General features: G+C 29.4%; 1 protein-coding gene across 1 annotated transcript; it reads right to left on the minus strand.

Moving 5' to 3' along the window:
- Positions 1 to 2,601: 2,601 nt before the first annotated feature.
- On the minus strand, positions 2,602 to 19,753 carry LOC107459597 (probable leucine-rich repeat receptor-like serine/threonine-protein kinase At3g14840). Its single transcript, XM_016077830.3, has 24 exons — positions 19,524 to 19,753; positions 18,691 to 18,883; positions 18,085 to 18,156; positions 17,871 to 17,942; positions 17,494 to 17,565; positions 17,206 to 17,277; positions 17,026 to 17,097; positions 16,593 to 16,664; positions 16,423 to 16,494; positions 16,238 to 16,309; positions 15,208 to 15,279; positions 15,047 to 15,124; positions 8,773 to 8,847; positions 8,548 to 8,616; positions 8,240 to 8,275; positions 8,098 to 8,138; positions 6,952 to 7,337; positions 5,893 to 6,088; positions 5,678 to 5,803; positions 4,506 to 4,624; positions 4,007 to 4,217; positions 3,679 to 3,916; positions 3,327 to 3,477; positions 2,602 to 3,158 (listed from the first exon to the last, which is right to left on the minus strand). Exons 1-24 carry the CDS (start codon positions 19,633 to 19,635, stop codon positions 2,793 to 2,795), a joined length of 3,045 nt encoding a protein of 1,014 aa, XP_015933316.1. The 5' UTR covers positions 19,636 to 19,753; the 3' UTR covers positions 2,602 to 2,792.
- Positions 19,754 to 20,527: the final 774 nt, after the last annotated feature.

The raw sequence follows: 20,527 nt of genomic DNA on the forward strand, positions 1-20,527 counted from the left end.
CATTTGGACCGCAATGGAATGGGCTTGGAAGTATTGCCGGAGGCATCGGGATTTTGTCAGTATTGCCAGGGCGAGCTTTTTGAGTCAGGAGTAGCGTGTTTCCGCACTCTGGAATACCTTACTTATGAAGTATATGGAACTTTGTATTTTTTGCTCCTCTTCTCGAACGAGCACCGCGGCTAGTACTTCCTCTGTTATGGATAAGTAGAGGTAAAGCGTTTCCGCAGTTCTGGGTTTGGAGAGTATGGGGGGATTCTGCTAATACTTTTTTAAAGTGTTGGAAGGCTTCTTCGCACTCAAGTTACCATTTAAAACTTATACCCTTTTTTCATGAGTTTGAAGAAAGGCATAGCTTTCTGGGCCGAGGCTCCGTGGAGGCGGGAAAGGGCGGCTAATCATCCGGTTAGCCTTTAGGAAGAAAAACCTGGAACACCACTACCTAATTTCTCACTTTATTCTTCTTCACTAGATAACATTGTTCCCAATGATGAGAGTAGTGAATCTATTACTGGCATGGAGCTTGAAACATTTAGGTTTGACATTGATGAATCAATGGAGGAAAAGTTATTGGTTGAACCTGAAGTTGAAACCACATTGTGGGCAACTTGCTCAGATACAGAGAGTTACACAAGACAAAGAGTTGAACCTGAAGTTGAAACCAAAATCAGGCTTTCTTGAAAGGGATGAGAACTTTCTATTTTTGACTCAACCAGCAGAAGCAAAGGCAGAAGAAGATGTTGATGATGGAGTGTACTAATGGCAGTGAGATGATGATGAGGAAGGTGCCAACACTTGGAGAACTAATCATGATGAGTAGAAAAAGAAGCTGCAGAAGGAAAGCACTTCACATGAACTAAGATCATAATCCACCTAAGGTATTAGTATAGTACAAACCTTTCTTTCTATCGGTTTTGCTTTCTAAACTAATGCTTTGATGATAATGATATTTGTGTAGGAAATGAGAAGAAAGGAAGATTTTGGATACTTCAACTTTGTACGTGGTAACATAGTTAAGGGACTATTCAAGAGAAGCTACTTTCTAAACCAATGCTCACAATATAATTTCTATGTTAATACTTAAATACACGTTTTGGGTTTCAGTTTGTGGAGTGTGGAGTGTAGAACAATTAACTTGTGCTAATGAAAACAAGTTATAAATGTACCATATTTATTTTCTATGAAAACAAGTTTGAATAATTTATATTTATTTTATGTGAAACAAGTTTATTTTTCAATGGAAAAATTTAAAAAAAATTCTATTTTACCTTACTGAAGGATTTACAGATGGATTTTCTGTCTGTATACAGAGTTTGGGATGATTTTCCAAGGTTTCAATTATAGACGGAAAATTTGTTGGAAATATGTTTTCAATTACCGATGAAAAATCTGTCCGAAAATCTGTCTCTAATTTTTCTGTCGAAAATCTGTCTTTAATTACTGACGGAAAATCCGTCAAAAAATCTGTCTCTAATTACCGATAGAAAATCCGTCGGAAAGTCTGTCTCTAATTTCCGACAGAAAATCTCTCTCTTATTACCGATGGAAAATTCGTCAAAAAATCTGTCTCTAATTACTGATGGAAAATCTGTCGAAAAACCTGTCTCTAATTACTGACGGAAAATCCGTCAAAAATTTCGACGTTTCAAAGAAATGGAGGAGAGAATTTACCGAGGGAAAATCTGTCGATAACTGGTAAAAATTCGTCGGTAAATAATTTTCGATGAGGCTTTTACAGAGGGACAAAATCCCTCGGTAATTTTGTCAGTAACCAAAAATTCGTTTATAATAAAGACTAAATTTGTCTGTATTAAGCAATTTTCTAGTTATGGTCCAAGATATGGAGACAACAATTGCGTTTACAAATCACAAAAAGATGTCGACGTTGTGACATAAGAGATAGTAAGAACTTGTAAATCACGTTTTGGCATGTGGCCTAATCTATTATGTGTAAGCAATTAGTATTGCAAGGAAGACAATTAGTAAGTGCGGGCGATGAGTCTAATTAGAGAGAAAAAAATTCGGTCTCTCTTAATGTAGTTTTATTTGTATGAATGCAATTATTACGCATATATTAAAAGAGTATTATAATATTTTTTTGTATATGAAGTTTTGTAATTTTTTCACTTAATCGTAATATTATATATTCTCATTATTGTTTAAAGATAAATATAATATTCAATTTCATATTTTTTCTCACCCTTATACTTTAGTTCTGCTATTTTGTTCCATTCACTGTTGTACACAACAAATCGTCAATCATATATAAGAAAAGCATTAACAAGATTCATGCATATACGAAAAATAGTATAAAATGATAACACAAATGAATTTTCATAAATGTAGTTAATAAATAGTGTTGGATATGCATGGGTAAATTGTACATATAAGTAAGCATGAGTAGTATCACATGTACCTGAAAATAAGTCTATACATATAAATATATCTAAAGGAGTATGAATGAAATAGTACTATATTTAAAATTCAAAATGGATAAATATCAAACAATTATAGTTCAATAATATTCTAGTTGATATATGTGTAAAAATTACACGCATAATTGTTCATTAATTTTGTTTTAGTATTAAATTTTTAATTTACCATCACAATCAATTATTACATACACTAAAAGTATCCTTAGCTTAATAGAAGTTTCAGTACTTCAATTACTACTTTCAGTTTGAAACTAATAGCTTTTTATGTAGCAATTTACAAATTACAATTGGAAAAAGTAATCATCAATCAATTAGGATTTTGGAATAGATGTATATATAATTTATGTAACTTCTATTCTTCTAATTTCTACTCTCAAAATAAGAAGAGTCTAGGTGAATCGAATATAAATCTTGTGCTGTAGAAGTAGATGAAGTAGTCAATGGCACCTCCATTGTTGAGGTACTTTGGTGATCTTGATGATAATACATTTGCAATGCTTCTAATTTCTTCTCATCCAATGACTCTGAAGCTAATTTTGGAACAACGGTTTTGCCTTCTAGCATGCTTACTACTGAAGACATAGTAGGCCTAAGTGTTGGAGACACATTAGTGCATAAGAAAGCAACATTGATCATCACCATCACCTCCTCTTTCTTCAAGTTTGAATCCAATAATCTTCTATCAACTATTTCCATTATATCACCTTTCTCTCTCAGCAAACGTGCCTAATACAGAAAGTGATAAATTTATTTCTAATTAATAAGTTAAAGTTATTGGAACAAGGGTTTTCCAAACTAATAAGTAAGCAAGAATAGAGAAATAATATTTGAAAATTTTAATCTATTAAAATATTGACAACATCTATTAATTATGTTGATTGATAGAATACTTACCCAATCAAGTAAAACAAATGCCCCTTCATTATGTTGATTGGTTGTATTATTTCTTCCACTTACAATTTCTAAGGCAACAATTCCAAAACTATATACATCTGCTTTATCGGTTAATTGACCATGCATAGCATATTCTGGAGCCATATATCCACTGTATAATAAATTAAAAACAAACGATCAAATGTATCAACTTTATAAATTGACAAATAAATATGTATGGTACATTTCAATTTTCATAAAAAAAGGGTTAAATAGTTGAAGATACAGTAATGTATACTTTTTCTTATTTCAACCAACAAGAAAAATAATTTATTAATCAAACTTTGCATAGAAAAAAAATATAGAATCTTACTATGTTCCAGCAATTCGAGTGCTGATATGGGTGTTGTCTTCTTCGTCAAGTTTAGCCAAACCAAAATCAGATATTTTAGGATTGAGATATTCATCGAGCAAGATATTAGTCGCTTTGATATCCCTATGAACCACCTTCACTCTTGACTCTTCATGGAGGTATGCTAATCCTCGAGCAATACCAACACAAATCTTATGTCTTGTTTGCCAATCCAACTTTATTTGGTGTTCTTCACGGCCTTTTGAAAATCATTAAATTATATTAAATGATACCGTATACTATATTTAATCATTTACATAAGTAAGAATACTTTAAATAAAGAGATTACCGAATAAAGCACGAGCAAGACTATTGTTTTGCATGTATTCATATATCAAAAATAATTGATCTCCCTCGACACAACATCCATAGAGTTTAACGAGACAAGGATGTTGTAAAGCAGAAATCATGCCTATTTCATTTAAGAATTCACGATTCCCTTGCTTTGATTTTGAAGAAAGTTGCTTGACTGCGACTATTGTACCATTAGATAACTTTCCCTGCATTTTTGAAGAATACAATGCCATATAGTTCTTGGAATATAATAAGGTAGAGATTCACAGACAGTAGTTTTCATATGGAGTTGATTCTTAAAAAAATTATTAGATGATCTGATATATTTAATTAAATTATTATCTAACAATTTTTAATTATCAAAACTTCAGATGAAGACAACTGCGATTTTACCATAGTTGCTAAATGATTATTATTCTCAAATACGATATAATAATGTGAAAATACAAATAGAAAATATATATGTTTTTATATCTCTATATATGATAAAATACCTTATACACGGGACCAAACCCTCCTTCTCCAATCTTGTTGATGATATCAAAGTTATTTGTTGCCATTTTGATTTGTCGTATAGAAAACATACCAGTTTCCAACTTTATACCGTTTAGTTCTGATAATTGAAGCATAACAAATATTAAATCGTTGCTAATTGTTGAAAATGTTAGTGTGTGACTCAAGATAAAAATCGTAATTATTATACTCTTAACTACTTTTTTAAGTGATAACAAATTATATGATGTTTTATAAATTTTATCCTTAACTATTTTTCGTTACAAAAAGTATGAGGTACTAATATACTATCTGCCAACTTATTGCCAACAATAATTAATATCAAAGACACATTCACTAGAAGACACATGTATAAAGAGACATATCTAGGAGATACATTCACAAAGACACTTTTATTAGACACAACCATAAAAAAGATAGAATAAATTACCATTTGTACCCATAAAAGATACAGATGCTGACAAATGTACCCATGTAAGAATAAAACAATAATTATAACCATGGAAGATGACTTTTGTGTGCCAAAAGTACCCAGACGTTGGTTACACAAGTGGTCCGTTAGGGTATTCTTGGCACACAAAAGCTATCTTCCGTGGGTACAATTGTCATTTTATTCTTATATGGATACATTTGTCAATGTTTGTATCTTTAATGGATACAAATGGTAATTTATTCAAAAAGATATTTTCAGTAGACACATCCACAAAGACACTTCCATTAAATACAGCTATAAGCAAGAATGGACAGAAATTGGTAGAATCCTTATTGGTTACCTATAACAAGATTGTTTGGAAAACTATAAAGTACCAATATATTATCTACTAACTTATTATCAACAATAATTAATATCAAAGACACTTTCACTAGAAGATACATATAAACAGACATGTCTAGGAGATACATCCACAAAGACACTTTCATTAGACACAATCATAAAAAAGATATTTTCAACTCTTTTATTTCTCATTATTTTACTAAAATCAACTCTTTTATTTATTTTAATTATATTATTTAATATACGTGTATAACTTAAAAAAAATAATGTTACCAAAAATTCTAAAATAGACAATTTTTATTTTGCGAAAAAAGAATTTAAGAATTTAAAAATTATTTATGAACAGACTAAATAATTATTTCCCTTTCTAATAGTTACCTTTTGAATTTCTCTTTCCCAAACAGCCTTTCCACCAAAGCATGCCAAATATCAACAAGATGATAATAATTGCCACGGCAACAACAATTCCAACCACAGCAGCTGTTGATATTCCACTTCTATGATCTGAGGAAGCATAAATTAAATTGTTTGAAAAAGAATAATGAAAAGTTGTATTATATTGCTTCTAATTCAAAAAAGAACTAAAAACGTACCACGATAGACAGATATGGCTGATATAAGAGGACCATAAATTGATTTTTGTGGGATAGCAGTTGTTCCTTTGCCAGCCCAGTAAAGACGAATCTCTAAGGTACCATTAATCACACTTGCATTGAACGATTTTATAACATTTTTACCTATGCCTCCTGCTTCTTCTGCAATGTTGAAGTCCTTTCGCACTAGGTTTCCCTATAACACTTCAATTTCAACCTCAATTTCACATTATTATTATTATTATTATTATTATTATTATTATTATTATTATTATTACAACTAAATCGCTAGTTTTCGAAATAAATTCGACTCAAAACTTATTCATCGATAATTTTTGCATGGGACAATTTCGTCATTTAGAATTTTTGTTACAAAATACAATTAAACTTTCCAATGTGCATCAGTGCATGCAAGAAATATTTACTTTCAGTAATGAGTGTGTTCAGTTGTTAGCATTATAAGGATCATGACTGTTAGTAGCATTTTTTATTAGGTTTAGACTTATGTCATATAAACTGCTGCTACATTATCATTTAGCAATGGTTGATAAAAAGCTGTCGCAAAATAAAGTGAATTTGGCAGCATATGTTATCTTTTGCCGCAATAACCATAGTTTAGATCCTAAATCCTAGATCTTTAATGGAATTTATGGGCAGTTACAAAAAATTTTCACAAAAAAGCATTACTATTTATTAAAATTTGTGTATGGTAACCTTTACTGAAAAAAAAAAACTAATTTTTGCGACAAATTTTTACTTGCATAGCATTATGGGAATTTTGTGACCATTTTTTTATTCACAATTGTTAAAAGTATTCTTAAAATTTTTTAACAATAAAATATAAGACGTCAAATATCTAATTGCTGATAAATATATATAAGCTAAGTGATATATTTTTAATCTTGTACGACTATTATATTATGCGATTTGCATAGGTAAAAATTTCAGGTATAATAAAAATAGAGATCATTTAAATTATCCTATTAAATATAAAAATTATTTATGAACTTCTTATGTAATACATTTTGAACTTGAAGAAAATATCCAAAACATAATTACCTGAATGTAGATGTCAAATATACGTCTTCCAAGGCTCTTATATGTTTGATCATGAGTAAACACAATCTCAGCAAAATGCAGATCCACAATATAGTTTCCATTTCCAAGGCAAAATCCATAGTAAGTCAAAGAAACAGGAGATGCACGTGCATTGGTGTAGAGCTCAGCATCATTGTTATTGTTTAAAGAGAGCATACTAGAATCAATAGATGGAATATAGTTTGGAGTTTTACTTTCTAAGTAGTTACCGGTACTACTGAATGCCCAATATGTATTTTCATTGTCATAGAACTTTGCTGCTCCTCCTTCATCTGTGTCATCATCATATGTCTTTCCATTTATTGTTACCTTTTCTCCACCACAATTTATACGGAAAGAGTATGAGGCTGCCACCACAACAAGTAGATATCAATTAGACCCATGTGGATATAACTTTCGAATTCTATCTAACATAAGGTGTTACACCTATTACAAATGTCATAGATTATAAGATGTTAAGTCTGGGTATGGACGATATTCTAAAGAAATTTTCCTCAATAAACAATACTAAATTTTAAGAGAGAAATATTTGTCCTACCTTTTGATACGCTTTAAAGTATATACCATATTTTTTGTTATAAAAGAGGGCACATTTATTGCTTTTTATTCTCTTCATTACATTCATCACTTTTATATATGAAAATGGAATATGTATAAAACTACACCAAAAGAGTAGCGCAAATAACATAAATCATATTAAAATAAGTTACGATTGATTTTCAAAATTTGGGATGTTGATTAGAATTCGATACAGTTAGTTTTTATTAGTGGCGGTTTTTCTTGATTTTGTGGCGATTTCAAATTGCCGCTCAACGGATCAGCAACCTTTGTCATTTGGTAGTCCGCCTCCTTTGAGGCACTGACCAATTGATCTAAAACTCAGGTGAAATGTGAAATCGACTTTATGTGAAGTTAATATCTGAGAGCCGTTAGATGAAAATTTAGTCAAATCAATCAAATTATTTAACGGTTCTGAAGTATCAACTTCATGTGAAGTCGACTGCACATGAGTTTCCACTGTTGTAAGTTATTTAACAATGGCCACATAATAATAGTGATGAGACCCCAAAATATACATCTCTAGGAAGTTCACCAAAAAGAACTTACTTTTAGAACACACACTGCTTTCCAAACATGAAACCTTTCCGCTGCGAAAATGATGGAATTGACAAAGTAATTTAACATAATAGCCTCATATCACAATAAACAGTATAAGATCTATATATATCATACAGAATACCAAACTTACGTGTCATTTCGTGTCAAAGAGCTGGCAAATAAGTTCCTAGACATATAAAAGAAGGTTAATATATGCTTACACATATATATTCATAAATTTGCTATCAAAAGTACTATATAATTTTAAATAAGTGTCAATTAAAATTTTAGTTGATTTCAAACAAGTATTATTTAAAAAAATTAAATGACATCAAATTTTTTAATATACTAACTTTACAAAATGAAAGAAAAAATAAATAGATAATAATAATGGTAATAGTTAAATTTTAATCTACACGTAAAATAATGACAGAAATAATGCAATGACTGCGCTCTTACGTATTTTCATCTTGACATCCTTGTTTATCTTGGCTCCCACTAATGCTGAAGTTATTGTACGAAAGGTCTCTAAACAAGTTGTAGAATTTGTTTCAAAATATTATAATTTGGGAATAAGGAAGACACATACGAATATTGATTAACATAAATTAAAGATAATAACAAAGAGCTAATTATTATTCTTTTCGATCAATTATATAAATTTGCTTATGAAAGAGAACTTACAAGTAGTGCTTCTTATTAGCATTATTTATCCATTCCTTAGGTACATCTCCCGTGAGAAAGTTTCCAGTTAAATACCTGCATTTGGGATCGAGAGAATCAAGAAATTATTATTCTTTTGGAGTCTATATTGCTCAATGCAATATGAACATTATCATTGTAAGGTATTAGTATACAAGAATGATCTTGAAGTGACAGAGAGAATTTAGTGACTGAAGAGAGTAATATGTGAATGAAAATTAGTGAAAATTATTGATTATTCAGTATATGATTAGTGACTAAAAACGATGCTATGTAGTTGTTTATATACAATATATACAATATACTAATGCTCTTTCTATATATAGAAGGCTAAACAGAGTTCAATTAATTCTATTAACTATATAACTAACTTATGTCCTATACTCTTCCTCAAACTTATGGTATTTTTAGAGGAGATTCTGAATTGGTTTCTAAAACAATCAAAAGTGGCAGGTAATAGTGATTTTGTTAAAACATCTGCAAATTGATCAAAAATAAATGTAATTTTTTCTGCTGTACACATTATCTTACTACATGAAGATCCAACTTAATGTTTAATTTTGTTGTAAAGGATATAATTTGCTGTAAGGAGAACAACACTAATGTTGTCATAATAGAGAAGTTCACGCCAGCCCCCTTTAATAACTCTAATATGTTTAGATTGAGTGAGAATGTATGACTCAGAATCTGATTTGGTTTATCCGATTCCAAAAAAAAAAATTAAATTTACCCAACTCTTTAAAAAAATTGAATGTAATTGTTGCATAAGTAATCAAATTTTCTCAATATTAGCACCAGTTATTAGGATATCATCAATATTAATAAGGATATAAATAACTGAAGAAGGTGTAATGCATGTATCAAAACTCGCACCCTCAATTTGGTAAAAACCTTTTGCAATAAGCCTGACTTTGTATTTTAAAATTGAACCATCAGGATGTTTCTTAATAGCAAATTAAACACCTATCTACATCTAATAACATTGCTATTAGAGGAGTAGTTCGCAAAGTCTAAGTATTTGTTCTGTTTAAATCTACCATTTCTTATTTCATAGCCTGAAACTAATAAGGTTCAAAATTTGAGAAACATGTGAAGTGATCAGCTTTTAATCTTGTCATCATAGGTGACTATTAGTGGCATATGAGGATAGTGGTGAGATAGGCAAATCAATCAAAAAAGTAGAACACACAAATTTTGATATTATGTCATACAAATTTTGATATTATATATACAAATTATTTTTTTTTAAATTTAAACTGATAAAAAAATACATAAATAATTATATTTTTAATAGTTTTGATGGAGGATATTTGTATGCTTAGAACACATTTAACATATTTTATAAAAATATAGAGACGTTATAATATTTGTCTTGATTGTCCTTATTTTTAAAGGAACACACAATTAAATAATTTTAATTTTTAAAATAAATCAAATATTTTATTTTTTTATTTATTTCATTACCCAAATAAATTTTTTTCTATTTTATTAAAAGTAATTAAATTAATTTTATAACTATTGGAATTCAATTCAATTTAGATTCTTATATATATTTTTATTATGATGAAATATTTTACATAATTAAAACTATAATTTTAGTCATTTATAAATAATGAAAATTATATATATTTTAATTTAAGTAATTGATATCTTTATTTAAAAACAAAGTTTAGTTAATAATATTATTATCGAGTTCGATATCCGTCGATATGAGTAAATATCGGTATTTTTCGGAGAACGTAGCTTTACTAATGCTTCACCGTATATCTTTTATTGTTATGTTGCTAATATCATTTATATTAGTAACTCATATATATTATTATTTATGTTTTAATATATCCATCTTTTATAATTATCTTTTTAAGATATTTATAACATGAATTACTGACTCAATAGCTTAAGAACACAACACGTAGCTCTTTAGTGACATCCAATCCTCCCTAATATACATTATCATAATTAACCCTTAGTCTTCTTCATTGATTTTTCAACGAATCCATGAGAGGAAAAAAGAAAGAGAAAGATTGAGAGAGATTTTCATGGAAACACAAACCTTTGGAGTTTGATTTCTTGATATCCGTAACTCCAATAAAAAATTAAATCCGGTAAAAATATTCGTATTTTCTTCTTCTACGTGCTGGCGTTACTTTTGTTCGGTAAAAGTTGATGGTGACATAGCTCCATTTCCTCTTGAGTTCGCCCAATTGGAGTTCTAAGAGGCACAGACGATTTCTAACATTTTCTTCTTCAGCAACTCGGTCGAAAAGCTTCTCTGGAGTTTCGAATATTTTGATTTCATACGGAGGCAGGATTTTTGGTAATTTGTCACTGGCTAAATTGGTATTGGATAAGTGAATTGATGTTGTGATTGATTACTGATTGAATTTGACCGAGTTTATGTTGATTTTTTGTGATATATTGATATTTGTGATTAGTTTGGAATTTGGTCTATTTAAGTGCAGTCAAGAACCGAATTATTTTGAGGGATTCGGGGCTAAAATGTTGTTGGTGAATAAGTGGAATTGGTAAGATTTGAAGATGACATTGAGATTTAATAAGAAATGAATTGATGAATTGTGATATGATTTGAGATATGAAAATGGTTTGATTTTGGAAGCGGTTTGATTTTTAATTGGTTTGATTTTATAAATATTTTGATATTAGAAATGGTTTTTGATTTACTAGAAATGATATGAAATAGTTTGAGAAATGGTTTGGATGGGACCCGAGAAAGGTGGCAAAGTCCGAGTTTTAAGGGAGATGCTGCCGAAATTTCTATAAAATCTGAGACTTTGTTTGAAATGTTATTTAGAAAAAGATTGGATTTGAGAAATTTTATTATTTGATTTTTGATTTATTAAGAAAATAGTTATGTTTTGAGTTTAATTCATTTAAGAAAAGTATATGTTTTGAGTTCAATTTATTTAGAAAAGAATTATTTTATGATTTTAAGTTATTTAAGAAAAGTATTTTGTTTTAAGGTTGATTTAAATATGAAAAAGGTATATATTTTGAATTTGACTTAAGAATTTCATTCGGAGGAGTTTTTGTGAACTTTTAAAGCAATTGAATTTTCATTGAATGATTTTGTTTTGCGACGTCTTGAAAAAAATTAAAGAATTAGTTTTAAAGATAAAACTGGGATTGGTTTTAGTTTTGAAATTGGTTTGGAACTTCTGATTTGTATGATTTGGTTTTGATTTGATTTAGAAACTTTATTCGATTAAATTCAACCTAAGAAAACAATGATGATAAAGGATTTCTAATAAATTTAAAGAAATGAGATTGGTTGTCGCTCCCCTAAGGTCTAGAGACCTTGCTAAGACGTTTAACTAATAAATGGTTTTTCTTTGTCTTTTGAAAGAAGAATTGGTTTAAGTGAAATTGTTTCAAAGGTTTTGGAGAATATCACAAAGAGGTGGTTTTGATTTTAAAAGAAAAAGAGAAGATAAATCGGCACGTGTGATTATGAGAATAATTGAAAGGTCACGAGAGGGTGACGGGAAGTAAATCGTTATGGTGCCGATGTAAAAATGTTAAGCCGTGGGCTTTGTATGTGAATGATTGTGTGAGGACACCCGTAAATATGGAATGGCTTCCAGGAGAAAGGAGCACATGGTTCAGTTGGAGAATTAGCGCCTACAAGTACTTGCAAAGGTCATGTTCGGCATACTTCAGCTGGAGAATCAGCGCCTGCAAGAGTTTAGAACCTTGTAGAGGTTATGCCGCTGGAATGCCTTATCTGACTTGCAAGTCAGATTGCGTCGGGTGCGGGTCGCAACCGACAAATAAGCTCATTACCTGCACTAGGGATATACATGCATCATACTTGTTTGTGCATATCTTTGTGCTATGTAACTTTATGATTGTGTGTGTGCTGCGTGACTGATCGACTTCTGTGTTCTTTTATTATTTATGCTTATATGTGTTTTGCTGTTAGTTGTGGTTGGTTAATAATAGCAAAATGAACTTAATTTCTAACCCAGACCCTACTAAGAACTCCTCAATTTTCACTCCCTATCTCCATCTCTTTCAGCTACAGGTGCAAAGGTTTATTATGGAGTTACAAGAAGATGATTTTCACAAGTTGAGTTTTTAGAATTTATTTTTCCCTCATCGTTTATTATTTTCTTTGTGATTAAGTGATTAAAAATAAAACATTTCCGTTTTCTTAATTAAACTTTTGCTTCGTACTCGCGAAGGTTCAATATTAAATAAACATAGTATATAATCAAAAGAATAGAGGTAAGTAGCACTCAGACTTTTAATACGATCATGAGGTGTTAAAAGTTAGGGTGTTATAAATTATGCATAAGATTGAATTATGTCTCAATATCTGTCTGATTTAATATAAACACAAAAATAAAAACAAATAAAATTACTTAAATACTTTTTTTCTTTTTCTTTTTCTATATTCTTTCTCAAATTTTTTCTTTATGTCACGCCAGCCATCAAATTTCAAAATCATATTCCAATTATCTAAAATCTAAATCTAAAATAACAAAAATCCATTGCCAAATTGGGTCAAGGGATCTTGAATTCTTGAAACTTGATTCTAACCTATTTATGAAGATGTCTTTGTTTTTCTCAAATGCTTTTTGTAGAAGAAGCAAGAATGGAGGAAGTGAGGTGGGGGATCTTCAAATCTTACGTCGTAGAAACAAGGGTGTGTTGGTATTGGAAGTAGTTGTGACCTGAATAGCCAGGCTCCTCGTCACTCACACCATAGTTTTTGTTGGAGAGGAGAAATCGCAAGGGGGTAGGAATGGTAAAATTCTCCGAGACGCGAGGATCTTTGTGGGGACTGTCTTGAATGGAGATCCGATTGTGAGAAATTTTTTTTTTTGCGAAAATGGAAACGGGAAAAAGTTCTCCTGAGGTAGGTGCAAGAACCGAGCAGGGATCCCCACCCCGTCCCCGCTAATCCCCGAAATTTATAAATTTAAATTTATAAATTTATTTAATTGTCCTTAATAATTTATTTCTCATATATGTTTTTTAGTTGTTTCACATGTCATATATATATATATATAGAGACCAAAAATTCCTAATCTTTATTTGCATAACCCTTCTTTAATTCATAAATCCCTAGCGTTGTCCATACTCCATCCAACATCTTTACAACCACCCCATCACCACTCTCCGGTCTCACTGCATTGTCACGCCCTTACCGTTCCATCACATTCACCACATCATTCTTTATATTCGTGGCGTTCCTTTCCACAGTTTTGTCGCCATGTCCATTTTCCTCTCTGCTGTCGCGTCCTCCGCCTCATCCACTGCTTGTGCTCTGCCTCACCGTGGCATCTCCCGCTACGTCATTTTGAAAGAAGTCACCACCTTATCATTTAGAATTTTTGTATAAAATTTTGCTATTTTTGTATAGATGGATACTTTCAACTATATTCCTATGGAAATTGATAATTAGTCAGAACTATTAGAGAGATAGGGAATGGGATCCCTATAGAAAATGAGATCCTATGGAGAATGGGGATGGAGAGCAATATTCTTCCACAATGAAAAATGAATATGGGAATGAGGAGCAAATCAGGAGATGGAGATGGGGAGTATGGAGGCATTCCCCACCTCTGCCCTGCCCCGTTGACATCCCTAGCAGGGGATGAGGGAGAGGAGGGGGTACCAGAGAACAATCGGAGAAGAAGAAGGGAGAATAACAACGACAAGTTTACATTGCTGACGAAGAACGAAGGAGAAGAGGTTGAGAAAGGTGAAATGTCGGAGAAGGTCACCGCTGCTACCACTAGATTCAAAGATACAGGAAAAAGAGAGAGAGGATGAGGAAGTTGCGAGGGAAGCTTCTATGTTTCTGTTATCGTCGTTGCTACGACCTTCACTCTTGCTGAGCTGCTCTGCCGATGTGTCCACGCTGGAGGAGGAGAGTTCATCGAATAACTGTTATTGTCCTGTTCAACTTTGTTTTGTCCTCTGTTTTAGTGAAAAGAATAGACTTAAAATTCAAAAGATTATATGAGGATATTTTTAAAAATAAATGTTATTAAGTTTTAATTTACGTCTCTAAAAAATTTAATTTTATGTATTTTTATTTTTTAGAAGTATTAAAGAAATTTAATTTTTATTTCTCAAGACTAAATTTTTAATTTTAATTTTTATCTACTAAATATAATACTCTTAGTACCACAAAACAAATACTATTAAATTCTCATACTGTGGTAAAATTAGTTCAGTTATAAACACTAAATAAAAGACTATTGAAAAAGTATGATAAATAAGTTACATGTATGCCACTAATCGTGTGATAAGGCTCTCATATTGAGATGGAATTGGTCCAGTTAATTTGTTGAAGCTGAGATCTCTGCAAAAAATTTATAAAATCAGGAAAAAAGTTACATTAGCTAAACATATTATAAGAAAAATATGTTAAAATTATGCAATTACAAGGTTTGTAAACTTGTCATGTTCCCAAGATATATAGGTAGTGTTCCATTGATATTGCAACTCCTTAAAATCCTGCGAAGACAAAAGAGACAACACCAATCAATAGATAACATTTCTTCCATAGTTCCATGTTGCACTTTACCTTTATTTTTCTCTCAAATTTTAACTAGTATTTTAAACTGGCGCGGTACACGGAATAAAGTTTTTAAAAAAGTTTTAGGATTCAGCATTTTTATTAAAATTTAGCTAGCATTTAACTATAAAAAAAATATATAATTTTATACTATTAAATATAATATTACACTATTAAAAATATTGATAATGACTAATTAATAACTACAAATTACAAAATGTGCTAACCTCGTAATATTACTGAGATCATTTTAAAGAAAATTACTTATCAAATTTAAAATATACTCAACAATGAACAAAGATTTCATTTAATATTTTTTCTTCTTTATTTTTTTATTATTTTATAAAATAAATGTATATTCATCGATTTTATTTCAAATTGAAAGTAATGTTATTGGAATAAAATTTGAATATTAGTTAAATTATAATTTATATTTGAATATTGTTAGAATACAATTTACATTTGAATTTAATTTAGACAATTATTTTTGTATTTTCCTTTTTATTTCTTTGACACCTATAAATAGTAATACTTTTATCATAGGATACATAACAGATTCACATACTAAATATAAATATCCTTTTTCCTAATATCTTCTTTTAGTTTCTAACAAATGTATTTTGTTTGAGTTATGCTACATATACACCAAAAATCAGCTACTAAAGTCAGCCATTAGTATAAAATACATCTTAGAATATAAATATACATTAAAAATAAATTAAATTACACATGTATTTATACATAAATACGTTAGTGACTGATTTTAATAGCTGATTTTAGTGTACAAATAGTATTTTTAATTTTTTTTCTGTTTTCACTGTTATCTTGGAAACTAATTTTGTTTACTTTCAACTTCAAATTATTTATAAGAGAATAAAATTAAAACAATAAACTTACAGATTTTTCATTGACATATTTTTAAGTTGAGGAAAAGATGAATTTTCATCTCCATTCAGATCACTTATTCTCCTGCATAAAAATATAAAATCATCAGAATCATACCTAAATTAATAAACAGAATCATACTATATAAACAACTTTTGAAAACAATTCAACAATATAAAATTAAATATGATACTTACAAGTCATTTAAGTGTTCCAAAACTGAAATCCCGGAAGGAATTGGCCCACTAAGCCCACTCCCTTGAATTACTCTAACAAAATAAATAACAAGCAGAGGCGAATTCAGATAAGAAAAGTTTTAATTAATTAACAGAAAAATGAAAAATAAAGTAAAATATAGAATTCACACAGTTGCTGAAGATTTGTCCAACTTTGAATAAAATCAGGTATCTTCCCCGAAAATTGATTGTCGGCAAGTTGACTGCATGCATATAGGATAAGGACACATGAAACAAAGAAAAACATAAAATTAAATGTTCTTTAGTTACATTTTTTTTTCAATTCTGCTATATTACCAATAGTGTCAACTTCTGCCAACTCTTGTTTATGACTGTATTTAATAGAAGTGTGTTTGTGGATGTGTCTAATAAAAATATCTTTTTTACGGCTGTGTCTAATAGAAATATCTTTATATATGTATTTTCTGGATATATCTCCTTATACATGTGTTTAAAATATAATAATTAATTATTGTTGACAATAAGTTGGCACATAGTATATTGGTACCCTATACTTTTCCTTTTTTTTTTCATGATTTTGATAAAACTATATATGAAGCTTACACAGTCTGCAATGATGTGAGCTTGGCAAGTGTTGCAGGAAGCTCTCCGGTAAAATTGTTTGAGTTAATTTGCCTGTATATTTAGTGATTATAAAATCCAAGAAATGTTTGATAAGATTATGCATGTGAAATATAATATAATATGAGATAAAGGTAAGTAATTAATAATAAAAGGTCTTACAGTCTTTGAAGTTGTGAGAGATTCCCAAGCTCAGGAGGAAGCTCTCCAGACATTTGATTGAACTCGACAACACTATATCCATTTCAAGTTATTGATAGTTAAGTTCAACAAATAATTAAAACCCTTTGAATGCAACTATGTTGTTGTATTGTTTAATTTTTAAATAACTATTTATTTGATCAAAGTAACACATTTATCCACATACATTTAATTTTAAACTAAATTTAAAAAATAATAGTAAAAAATAATATTTTTGGGTAACTAAGGTGTGAAAGAGGAGTAACTCACAAAACTTGAAGTGTGGAAATGTTTGCTATCTCTTTTGGAATTGAACCCGTTATTCGATTTCCCCCTAAGGATCTGTCATAACAAAGATTATTAATGTTGACATTAGTTTCTTGTTGCTTAAACCTGTGATTTTGATGTTTTACAGAGATAATTCAATCATGATGAAGTTGACTTCACGTGAAGTTAATATCTGAGAGCCGTTAAATAAAAATTTAGTCAAATCATCTAACGACTATTAACTTCACGTGAAGTTGACTACGCCTGAATTTCCACCTTCAATCATTGCTCTAAAGTTTCTCTTCGTATATTATACAGAATAATGATTCAAAATATATAGCTAATAAAAAAGAAATAATTAATAAAATAAAATAATATACATGAAGGTAAGATTGGTCATTCGGCCCCATTCTTTGGGAATAGTTCCATTCAGGAGGTTGTATGTAAGATCGCTGTAACGAAAACAGAGGAAAAGTGTTTGTCATGCATGCACGCAACATATATATATATATATATTAAAGTTTTAAGATATGAGAAAAAAAAATCCAGAAATGATTGGGTATTGAATTTTGTAAAGTTAAGAGAGACACATACATTTGTTGAAGGTAAGGCAACCTCACAAGTTCCGCTGGGAGTTGACCTGGGAGACTTTCTCGTTTCACACATCTGTTTATTGGTTCAAAATGGTTTTAAAATAATATTTCATAAATTTAGTTAATTATTTCCATTTTATACCATAGTAATTTTTAATCTTTTTATTAATTATTCGGCATGTGAAGTTTGTTGAAAATATTAACCATTCATAATAATTTGGCTTTCTTTCTCTTTAATTCCTCCTAATTTCAAATATACCCAAAAACAATTTTGTATAAAAAACATATTTAGAATAAATTATATTTATATATCTCTTCTTATATATCAACTTAAACTTATTTAAAAAAATAATATCATGACAAAGTTAATATATATTTTTTTCTATTTTATCTTAATTGTCTCTAATTTTTTTTATCTAAACAAAAAAAACTAGCCAATTTTTTTTAAACAAATTTATTTATATTTTGTCAGATACATAATTATTTATATATTTTTATTTAATCATTTAAATTTTTTAATAAATAATTTGATGATATTTTGTTATTTTTAAGAGTAATTTATTAGGGATAAGAAGGATGGAGTGAGAGAGATATAGAGAAGTCCTACAAGCTAGTGACATGGCAGAGAGTGGAATCGGCATAGGAGCAGTTGCAGATGACAACAGTAGTTTGATTACCCTTCAACATCATGCACGAGCTCCCACTTTGTTCTTCTTCACTACTACTGATGCATACATCTTTTTCTTCAGAAAACAAATCCTCCTTTCCAAGCGTCTTAGCTATGTCGTTCAGAGCTTCCACTATATATATACATTCATACGATATAAAGTACCATCAAATTAAAAAATATCATCAAATGGCAAAAAGAAGTGTAATATATAAATTTAACTACACTTTTAAAGTAATACTACAGTTAATTTCTAATTAGCTATCACGCTCTCAAAATATTAAAGATATAATTATTAATATATTTTTTTCATTTAAATCTTTTTAAAAAATAATTTCATAATATAATGTCAATTTCTATTACTTAAAAGTTTAGAGTTCGATTTTTGTTAATCTAAAAAAAATAAATTTCAACATAATTATATTAAGATTAATATAAGTTTTGTATCATTAACATGGAATATAGTTTAACATTAATATATACAATTGTTTATCATTCATGTATATCAGTATATTCGTTGGAACCGCTGCAAAATCAAATCTCCACTCCCTTTTAGGCGACGCTTGTAGCACCACTGAAATCTTGTTTCGCGACGGTTTTAAATCGCTGCAAATTCCTTAATAAACCGCCGCTATTCGGCGTGTCTCTTGTAGAATTCAATCATACAAAATTTTATTATCACATTTAAATCAAGTTCTCTACATAAAATATATTAAAAAGCATCATGATAGAGTGATGGATATACAAAAAGCATTATATTGTGAGAAAATTACCTTCATCTTGGGGCAAAGTGGCCTGTCCAAAAGCCAAAGAGGAAAAGCAAAAGGCAGAGAAGACAAAGAAGAGTAATAGGAAGAAGGAAATGTATGGTGAAGTTTTCTTCATGCTTGCTACTTGCTGATTTAGTTTGATCGATGACCAAATAAACTAATTAAGCTCCAGAGATGATTGAATTTAAAGAAATTAAACTAATATTATGATGTTCATATATATGTAGGAGAGCAGAGAAAGATATTTAGTAGCGTCGGTGAGAAAATGATGGAGGAAAATTAAAGAAGAGAATGTATATATAAAATATAAATATATTCCAAGGACCAAATTTTGTCTTTTACTTTACAATTGGTGTTTTTTTTTCCCTTTTATTTATTTAAAGATGTTTTATGACTCAATTCAAGGTTATTCACTTATTCTTATTCGTCTAAGTCTAATTATGACTAGTCATAGCTTATACAGATAGAATTTTTTTTGGTTGAAAATTACGTATTTATTCTTGAAAAAAATTATCTATATATAAAATCAATGCATCTAATTATGTAATATTATATCAATAAAAATAATTAATTTTTACATTGTTGTTTGACGGTCATCTAAAAAAACAGATGCAATTATACCATTGTTTAAAATGTTTTATACTGTTAATGCATTAAAATTAAACTCTAAAATCATTCTTATACTTTTATTTAACAGAATAAAATTTTAGAATAAATAATTTTATATAATATGTTATTAAAATTTTTATAATTAAATAAAAACATAAAATTCATTATTTGAATATTTTTATTTAACTGTTTAAACTTCTAGTGTAGATGATTTTTTGACGATGTGAAATCCATGAATTTGTCCTTTAATAACTATTAAAGGCGATTTTATGTATCTGAATACATAAACTGAATCGGTTAGGGATTAGCAAGAAGTTGTTTCATAATGAACGGGAAAAAAATCTACATTAATATTTGAATGTTCAGTAAATATAGATTAAAAAAAGATTTTATTATGA

This window comes from Arachis duranensis, chromosome 7 (assembly GCF_000817695.3).
Source record: "Arachis duranensis cultivar V14167 chromosome 7, aradu.V14167.gnm2.J7QH, whole genome shotgun sequence".
Lineage (NCBI taxonomy): Eukaryota > Viridiplantae > Streptophyta > Magnoliopsida > Fabales > Fabaceae > Arachis > Arachis duranensis.

Bases quoted from the DNA above. Each gene is read 5' to 3' on its own strand.
- LOC107459597 (XM_016077830.3), bottom strand. From the start codon at position 19,635: ATGAAGAAAACTTCACCATACATTTCCTTCTTCCTATTACTCTTCTTT. The intron at 17,098-17,205 runs GTAAGACCTTTT...CTAAATATACAG, and splicing joins CTCTCACAACTTCAAAGACT to GCAAATTAACTCAAACAATT. The intron at 6,089-6,951 runs GTAATTATGTTT...GAAGTGTTATAG, and splicing joins TATTTGACATCTACATTCAG to GGAAACCTAGTGCGAAAGGA.